This window comes from Dinoponera quadriceps, unplaced genomic scaffold (assembly GCF_001313825.1).
Source record: "Dinoponera quadriceps isolate SergipeBrazil2010 unplaced genomic scaffold, ASM131382v1 scaffold880, whole genome shotgun sequence".
NCBI classification, from domain to species: domain Eukaryota; kingdom Metazoa; phylum Arthropoda; class Insecta; order Hymenoptera; family Formicidae; genus Dinoponera; species Dinoponera quadriceps.
In genome coordinates, this window is record NW_014555113.1 from 27,075 (window position 1) to 35,490 (window position 8,416).

The window sequence follows — 8,416 nt, forward strand, 5'->3', positions numbered from 1 at the left end:
ATAAAACTATAAGCCGTATACAGTGTGTATATTATATACATGAGTTAACGAATTTCTCATATCACTTGAAGCTTTTATGCATATTGAAAGTTCATGTAAAAATAATTTTATTTTGAATAAATTATGAGACGTATTTCTTTTTTCTTCTATATTTATCTTAGATGTAAGAAATGTATAAATAATCTACAATCTATATAAAATTTATACATACGTAAGAGAGGAATATACACAAGTTTATTCAATTTTTTGTTTTTTCAATAGTTTAAATGAGGGTTTATCACTGTCATAAGATCTACTTCATATAATCTAAAACAGAAAATGTTTATTTTTCATATATCATGATAGAAAATTCACCTCTGAAAAGAAGTAGAACAAAATATCTCCAATTTCAAAAACTTTTGATGTTTAAAGTTTGTGTTAAGAAGAGGTATCCATATTTTCTTAAAAAAAATTAGGGGCTTGATATATAGGACATTTTAAGTCTCCTAAATACCATTATAAAGACTCAATTGCATTCACATAAATAAGTCTGCCAAGTACTCCTCGAATTCTTTCTCTCTTGTCTTTTCTATATCTTCCGTTGGTTTTTCCTTCCAGATATTTGACTCCGCAATAGTATTCTCGGTGTTAGTTTCTGTTTCACATGTACTTGAGTCTATTTCTGTCTGGTTCTCTGATTCTACTTTACCAGATGTAGTAGGCACGTCATTGTTGCTGTCGGCATTCGTACCGAGACGTTTCAAACATTTTTTCGCTTTGACCTCACGCTTTTGTGAACTATAATTGAGTTTTACAGAACATTCTACACATAGTCCTGAATACGAAGAAAATGTTATTATATACATAATTTGTGTGGTTGTATCTTATTAATATAAAACTAATCTCTACTCAATCGTGACATACTTAATTTTACTAAGGCGTTTTTCTTCTCTCCATGTTCCACATAACCGAAATTAAGTTCCCAAGAACGCAAATCCTCCTTCTCATTGCAAGTTTTGCTCCCACATTCAAACTGTCCCTTTCCAACTATTACTTCCTTCTCAGTCCTCCATCTTAGAGCAACCTACACATCATACGAAGAATATTAAGCGGTATAATTAAACATATAATTGTTTCCTCAATACAAAAGTGTGATACAATATCGAAATAGAACAATAGAGAATATTACGTACTTTATTATACTTATAATATGTAAGATCACATATACAATATTCCTTGAATAATTTATCATAGTATTTCTTCGCTAATCTGGCGCCCCATGTGTCTGGCACATCTTTGTCTTGATCCCACAGAAATTTGTGATTCTCCCTGATGACATCGTAATCAGTTTTGTCCCGGGACCTCGAAACAGGTCGAAATGTCAGGAGCTGCTTGTTTTAAAGTTTACACAGTTATAATTTTCACGCGATACTTGTTAAAATTGTCACGAGAAATCATCACAGATATCTACTGAGTGTGTCATGTATATATATAAAGTTTGCATCATGTGTCCTCACCAATGTGATTGACAGAATATGTTGAAAGAGTTCGACTGAATTTTGTTAAAGAAACACGCCGTGTATTTAATAATTTCAGGAGGGAAAGGAAAATTGGAGAAAAATCGAGAAAATAGAGTCAAAAGAGAACAGATTTAAACGTGTGATATGCAAAGAAATGTATCTTTCGATAAATTGTAAACCGTTCGATCACAAAATGAAAAATTTAACATACGTGTCTCGCTTTAGTGAAGATATGGATTTCCCATGTAGCGTCAAGTAATCGTTTATAAGCTTCTTGTGCCTGTCGTAAGCCGACAAATGGTCGTACGCTGGAAACATCGCTGTTAAATCTGACTCGGTTCTACCGAAAGTTATCTCTTGATAGTGGCACTGATTGGAAAACGTCGACTTTTGACTGAGACAGAAAGAAGATTGAGAGAGGTTATGGGCTTGATTTCTGTGACCCTTGTACTGGAAGCGCCTCTAAGAACTATTCAGCTAATATCCACAAATTTTTCTCGGTGGGTAACACTCTGTGTTTAGGATTTTAATTCTGTACCGCATGATACCTAACCACAGAGAGAAATGTGATGTTTATTTTATTTTGAGTGCCGGAAGTATAATATTGTACAGTTAAGAAAAGGCAAACCTGTGATTGAAATGTCCATTTTCAAGATTTCATTCATTATTGTTTTGATTGCCATTGCGAGTGGCAATGAATTTGAATTTTGTGAAGTACCTGATAAATATACTGACAGCTCAGAAAAGTGTACCGCTCGAAATTATTTTACGCAGAAACGGTTCGGAATTGTTACCAGGGTTTTATTTTTAACAATATCAATTCAATCTATAAATACATTAAAGTTTGATTCACCTAGTTGAAAAACTATCATTCACTCTTAACATTTAAGTTTGCCTTTGTGTATACAAATATTCATAATTTTCCTTTCTTTTACAGTTATATTCTTTACGATGTAAATCCACCAGAGGGTTTCAATCTAAGAAGAGATGTGTACATTCGTGTTGCCATCTTCCTGAAGGGATTGATTAAACGAAACAAAGAGTTTCAGTGGCAATTGGTTTTACCACCATGGGGTAATATTTATGTGCAAAAGAAACATATATACATTTTTTGCAGATTTTATATGGTCTAAATTCCAATTATATGTAACTTGTATAAATGTCTAATGCAGGTAATCTATATCACTGGCGAAGTGAACATATAGGACTGCAAGAACTTATACCATGGGGTGACTTTTTTGATATTGCAAGTTTGCAAAAACACGTGCCAGTTATTGAAATGTACGAATTTATGGAAGGTATCATTTATTTCTCTATTTTTTATCAACTGTAAAATCTTTTTCCTCTTACCGAGTATTAATCTATGTTTAAGAATTATTTCACATTATACAGTAAAGTCTTTACTATTGTATATCAATATATGAATCTTTCATTTTAATTTAATGTAATGAGAATATAAAACGTAAACTGTTTATTTGGCTTTATAATAGTCTGATTACAGAATATTCATCTGGGAGTAAAGAGCTACAAGTTGATTGTGTATACAATTTGCAAAATGATGATGAAATGTTCGAGACGGGTAAATTTGAAGATAAGAATGAAGAGACAGACTGCAGTCGTGATTCTTTACCATATCATAAGTTAGATCATCAAACATATGATGGCCCATTCTGGGGCTATCGCAATATCACAGCCAAGAAGGTGAAATGTCTCAAGTTCCATGGCGTGGCATCTGATCTCTATCAGAATCTCAGACCAACGCAATACAGGTAAAACAAATTTTATCATTTCCATTTTACTTTTTTTCTATGATGACATTAATGGCTCGCTGGCTGTTTGCAGATCTGTAATGTTTGATCACATGGAGATTGCCTTACATGATGAATATGGTTTAAAAGAATACTGGAAGGCTAGACGCAGCATGCGTTATAATACCGAACTGTACAACATGGCAAAAGAATATAGGAGAACTTTTCTTAATTCCACAGATAAGAATGATAAAACAGAACGACCCGTAGACTGGACTAAAGAAAAGGTGTAATTAAAGTAGCAGGCTGAAGACAAATGCGAACATTAATGAAAAATTAAAATAATCATTTTGATATTAATTCATTGTGTATTTATCTGAATTTATAATTTTATCTAATTATGTAATTATGTAATTTCAGAGTCGACGAAATGTAAAAGGTGGTCCGTACTTGGCAGTTCACTTGAGGAGACGTGACTTCATTCTCGGTCACAAGGATTCCATATCGACAATAGAAAGTGCTGCTTCTCAATTATCGGAAAAAATGGACGAGCTTGGATTACATGTGCTGTTTGTTGCGACAGATGCTGTACCACAAGGTATACAATCTGTAAATACGACTATTGTACAAGTGTTTCAAATTACAAGGAATCTTTCTGTTATTACAGATTTTTTGTTGATGTGAAATCAATTTTTTTCCACAAAAATATTAACAAATATAAAAGACTTAAAAATATAAAAAGACTTCTGAGAAACTATAGTAACTGTAAAGATATTTTTTATATAGTTAAAATGGTTAAATCTGCATATTTAAATATTTATTGTTATTTAAGACAATATATATTTCCAGAATTTGAACAACTTAAGTCGTATTTAGCTCGGTACAAAGTTTTGAGATACGTACCATCTTTGTCCGAGTTAAAACAATTTAAAGACGGTGGGGTAGCCATCGTTGACCAAATAATTTGTTCGCACGCCAGGTGAGAATATCCTTTTCTTTATACTCTTGTGCGCAACACGTTTGTATAAAAAAATATTATAAGCTTATATATTTTTTCGTTAGATATTTTATAGGAACGCACGAGTCAACTTTTACATTTAGAATACAAGAAGACAGAGAGATTATGGGTTTCTCCTCGAAGACTACATTCAATCGTTTGTGTAAGGATAAAAATAAGTGTGCAACAGCTGGGCAATGGCAGATAGTCTGGTGATGAAATATAAAGACTCAGTAATCTTTTTTATACATAAAACAACATCCAATAATTTCCCCACATATTCTTTATTGTAAACGATAGTTATATATATAAATTCACAGCATTTTTATATTCTATATGTATATACATGTACATATTTTTCTCTCATAGAACTTCCACTTCCACTTATATAAGAGCTATTAGTTTTTATCTTTAAAAGTTACATGCTCTCTTAATTAGTCATAGGCCTGGCAATTAACTCTTGTTCTCTGCGTAATTCTTGTTCGCGTTGCTGCTCTTTGTTTAACGCTTCTTTCTGCTTTATTTGTTGCAGACGTAACGCACGTTTCTGTAACTCAAATCTTTCCTGTTAATTTAAATAATAATAATTTACACTGATAATTAAATCAGAGGAATGAAATGAGATGTGATTCACCTTCAACTTAGAAGTCCTCTCATGAATATTGATCATTTCTTTTCTTATTGATGCTAACTTCCCTTGATAAACTTTAATAGTCGCAAACTATAACATATATTCTTTTATGTTTTTTTTTCCTATCAATAAGTCAAAACTCACGAATATTCCGCGAATATCGCCACATATCTCTTACCATATCATTTAAATCTACGTCTTCAAATGTTTCGTTTATCTTTTTGTTTTCGGATTGCATTTGGGCTAGGAGAGTCTCTTGTTTACTTCTGTGGGAGAGAAGACACGGCAAAACGATTAAAAATGAAATCATTGCTACTTTCATTAAAACTGTGCGTGCTCACGTTAATTCCAAGAGTTCTTTCTTAACTTGCTCCAACGGAGGCTGATAAATGCTCAAGAGACCCTCTGCCAACTTTTCCACAGCCTCTGTGAAATCCATCACATCCTCACTAACGAAGAATGAATAATACTGTTAAATCGTAAAACGGGAGTCATTAAAATAATAGCGGTAGTATGGCTTCTTTATTTCTTGTACTTTGCGCTGTTTAATGGAATCTATCGCGCCATAGATACGATTTTAAGCGAGATCTCGATATCTTCGTTTCGCTCTTTGTCATGAATCAAGAGATACGAAACATGAGAAAGGAAATCGCTCGGGTATTGACGCGAGTAAGCTGAGCAGTAAATAAATCATTTATCATCGGAATATCTATTACTCGGGAGAAGAGAGATCGTTTGAACGATTGGAACGCGTAAACAGGTAGTCGGACGTAAACAAAAGTATGAGGTTACCATTCCTCCCGCTCGGTTCCTAAGTGAACCTCAGCCGTCTCGGCCTCACCCACGTCGGTCATCATTTTTGCTATTAGTTTTTCTCTCTCACCCCACGATTATACGCGTCAGGTGTAATTATTCACATCGGTCTGTAAAGAAAATCGCGTGGGAAAATTGAAAAAAAAGCAACCGTGCGGAATCCCGTGACATTTGGCGTTGTTGAAAACGTGGTGGAAGCTTCAATTTGATGACGCGTTTTGCAAATACACCAGCAGAGGGCAGTGAACATTTCTCTCGCAACATGGCAAATCCTCGTGTTTTCGTTCTGTCGGCTAAAAATTTATTAAACAATTACGGCTTGGCCAAGTATGTATATATATATATATATATATCAATGGAAAACTTATGGTGAAGACGTCGTTTCTCTTTGTGACAATTTTTTCTAAACGCATGGAAAATCGCGTCACACGTATCCCAGGTATACATGCATTCACACGAACGTCACTTGTTTCCAGGTGCAATCTCGCGATTTTCGGATACAGAGAATACAGTGTCTTTCCGAAGAGTTACATTAATCCGACATTCAGGAAAGATGAGCAGGAAACATTGCTTCAAAGCGAAGAGGCCAAAATAGTCAGTCATTCTTTGATCCGACCGGCATTGACGACTGATACATCCTCCGAATTTTACGATCCTATAGTGCTGTGAGCAATCATCCGAGTTTGTTTCTAATCATATTCTTGCACGTTCGGTAAACTATTCACCACTACTTTTATTCACATTTGTCTTCAGGAAATTCATAAATGTTCTTATGAAAAAGGGGAATAAAGTATTGGCAAAATTTCTGGTGACCAAAGCTTTCGAGAATGTCAAGAGAATACAGATTCAACATTATCACAAGGCAATGGACGAAGAGAAGAAGAAGATCGAGCTGGACCCATTTTCGATCTTTCATCATGCTCTCACCAATTGTACACCAGTTTTGCATTTGGAATCGTATAAAAAAGGTGGAATCAAATATCAGGTAATACATATGATGAAACATATTCTGATTAGATACACGGAGAAAATATTTGGATCAATTTTCCAGGTACCAGCACCAATTAAACCCAAATTAGCACAGCATATAGCAATGAAATGGTTGATAGAGGCTGCTAATAGTAAAGAACATGAGGAGAGATTTTACACTACATTAGCCAGGGAATTAGTGTTGGCTTCTCAGAATCAGGTTTATAAATTGGAGGATTTTAAAACAAATTACTTCTGTATTTATATATATATATACACAACATATTATATATATATATTTATATATATATTATTACAGGGTGGTGCTGTTAGACGGAAACTGGAATTACACAGGAAGTGTCATGAGAACCGGGCTTACGCGCACTTCAGGTGGATGTAGATGTAGTAAACGTAGACTTTATATATAAATAAAATAATTAAAAAATGCAACGACTATGTACAGCGAATATATTTCTGGGAATTATGAAACCATTCCTAGTATGCATTTAAAACTCTTGACATCCGTTATCTTTCCAAATCTCATGTTTATTTTTAATTTCTGCTTTTGTGAGGCAAACGAAATCATTTTGTAGAGAGAATCAGTGATACGAAGCTGACTGTCTGATAGGGGTATCACATCATCCATGTTGGTCTTCAGATCTATCCTCTTTCCCCAGTAGTCCGTGTAAGACAATATCACTTTTTCTTCCTCCAGATTTATGTATACCAGTCCTACGAGATTATTGCACAGGATTGCGGTAGTGTGTAGCCATGATGTTAATATGAGCACTATGGAACAAAACCAAGAAAAAACATTTATTCATTGAGCAACGATTGCTGGACTTTTATGTATAATTTAGAATTATCTTACCGCTACATATCGATGCACCAGCTACGTCAAAGGAAATGACATTCGCCAACTGAAGTCCCGTGAATACAGGTACAACCGCGCCGGTGAGATAAGTGAACCGAAGTTTCACAGAATTTAGAGTACCAACTTGCGCGATGTAGGGAAAGAAGTAGATCAACTTGTAGCCGGGAAACTTTTTTGAAGTGAGTTCCATTGTTTGTTTCTCTACATCTTTTTTCGTTGCGTGACTTAATGTGCTACATTGAAGCCTGATGCTCGTTAAAACGCGGTACAAAGACCGCTCGCAGAGTTTCATCGCAATTCGAGGATACATTGGAGGTTATGTCATAGTACATTAAACAACTCCAACTGCGCTCACCGATAAAGAGGTTATAATATCATGCTGTTGTAGTAGGGTAGATGCGTCGAAATTTTCTGTAGGAAGAATCACAAGTATGTCCTCTTTACTAGTAATGTATTATACTTTTCTTTTACTTTTTTTATTTTTCCCCCCCTCGCCCTTTACATTTGAAATATAAAATATAACCATGTAATTTGAAAGAGAAAGATAAGAAAAATGGGCATTTTTGCATGAAACTAATAGAAGAGGCAATTTTGAAGAGAGTAAAGCTTATTATAAAATTTGTCATTTTTCCCTTTATTTTATTTTCTATTCTCATATTTATTTATATATCAATATGTATGGAAAATAATTGCGAGAGAGAGAGAGAGAGAGAGATGCAGTATCGGTAGATACATTTATAACGTATAACACAACAAACCACTGATTTTCCGTAAAGAACCAGACTACACTTGTACATAACGCTTCTCACATCTATCTCTCACACATCTAATTTTGATCGTTACTTTTAAACTATATTCATTTATCCGTCTAAACCGTCCTCTACC

At 34.3% G+C, this 8,416-nt stretch overlaps 5 protein-coding genes across 10 annotated transcripts; 2 read left to right on the forward strand and 3 right to left on the reverse strand.

Annotated features, from left to right (window-relative positions):
- Positions 1-6: 6 nt before the first annotated feature.
- LOC106743006 (protein FRA10AC1 homolog) lies at positions 7-1,915 on the reverse strand. Of its 2 annotated transcripts, XM_014616442.1 has the most exons (5): positions 1,711-1,915; positions 1,173-1,341; positions 904-1,063; positions 494-814; positions 7-306 (listed from the first exon to the last, which is right to left on the reverse strand). In XM_014616442.1, exons 1-4 carry the CDS (start codon positions 1,815-1,817, stop codon positions 516-518), a joined length of 735 nt encoding a protein of 244 aa, XP_014471928.1. In that variant the 5' UTR covers positions 1,818-1,915; the 3' UTR covers positions 7-306; positions 494-515. The 2 variants fall into 2 exon arrangements, with proteins under 2 accessions (XP_014471928.1, XP_014471929.1); XM_014616443.1 differs by having other exon boundaries at positions 303-814; positions 1,711-1,827.
- LOC106743004 (GDP-fucose protein O-fucosyltransferase 2) lies at positions 1,907-4,579 on the forward strand. Of its 2 annotated transcripts, none has more exons than XM_014616439.1 (8): positions 1,907-1,999; positions 2,437-2,573; positions 2,672-2,797; positions 3,001-3,268; positions 3,342-3,534; positions 3,668-3,845; positions 4,097-4,226; positions 4,310-4,579. In XM_014616439.1, the coding sequence occupies exons 1-8, from the start codon at positions 1,923-1,925 to the stop codon at positions 4,458-4,460; spliced, it is 1,260 nt and encodes a 419-aa protein (XP_014471925.1). In that variant the 5' UTR covers positions 1,907-1,922; the 3' UTR covers positions 4,461-4,579. The 2 variants fall into 2 exon arrangements, with proteins under 2 accessions (XP_014471925.1, XP_014471924.1); XM_014616438.1 differs by lacking the exon at positions 1,907-1,999 and adding an exon at positions 2,027-2,278.
- On the reverse strand, positions 4,510-5,874 carry LOC106743009 (biogenesis of lysosome-related organelles complex 1 subunit 6-like). Of its 2 annotated transcripts, none has more exons than XM_014616447.1 (5): positions 5,668-5,874; positions 5,217-5,344; positions 5,054-5,141; positions 4,879-4,965; positions 4,510-4,791 (listed from the first exon to the last, which is right to left on the reverse strand). In XM_014616447.1, exons 1-5 carry the CDS (start codon positions 5,668-5,670, stop codon positions 4,675-4,677), a joined length of 423 nt encoding a protein of 140 aa, XP_014471933.1. In that variant the 5' UTR covers positions 5,671-5,874; the 3' UTR covers positions 4,510-4,674. The 2 variants fall into 2 exon arrangements, with proteins under 2 accessions (XP_014471933.1, XP_014471932.1); XM_014616446.1 differs by having other exon boundaries at positions 5,217-5,324; positions 5,668-5,873.
- A 32-nt stretch (positions 5,875-5,906) lies between these two features.
- Positions 5,907-7,113, forward strand: LOC106743005 (28S ribosomal protein S7, mitochondrial). 2 transcript variants are annotated; one of them, XM_014616440.1, is made up of 5 exons: positions 5,907-6,015; positions 6,165-6,353; positions 6,442-6,673; positions 6,740-6,877; positions 6,977-7,113. In XM_014616440.1, the coding sequence occupies exons 1-5, from the start codon at positions 5,951-5,953 to the stop codon at positions 7,055-7,057; spliced, it is 705 nt and encodes a 234-aa protein (XP_014471926.1). In that variant the 5' UTR covers positions 5,907-5,950; the 3' UTR covers positions 7,058-7,113. The 2 variants fall into 2 exon arrangements, with proteins under 2 accessions (XP_014471926.1, XP_014471927.1); XM_014616441.1 differs by lacking the exon at positions 6,740-6,877.
- LOC106743008 (transmembrane protein 186) lies at positions 7,112-8,381 on the reverse strand. Of its 2 annotated transcripts, none has more exons than XM_014616444.1 (3): positions 8,290-8,381; positions 7,529-7,942; positions 7,112-7,446 (listed from the first exon to the last, which is right to left on the reverse strand). In XM_014616444.1, the coding sequence occupies exons 2-3, from the start codon at positions 7,839-7,841 to the stop codon at positions 7,139-7,141; spliced, it is 621 nt and encodes a 206-aa protein (XP_014471930.1). In that variant the 5' UTR covers positions 7,842-7,942; positions 8,290-8,381; the 3' UTR covers positions 7,112-7,138. The 2 variants fall into 2 exon arrangements, with proteins under 2 accessions (XP_014471930.1, XP_014471931.1); XM_014616445.1 differs by having other exon boundaries at positions 8,265-8,327.
- Between the last annotated feature and the right edge of the window lie 35 nt (positions 8,382-8,416).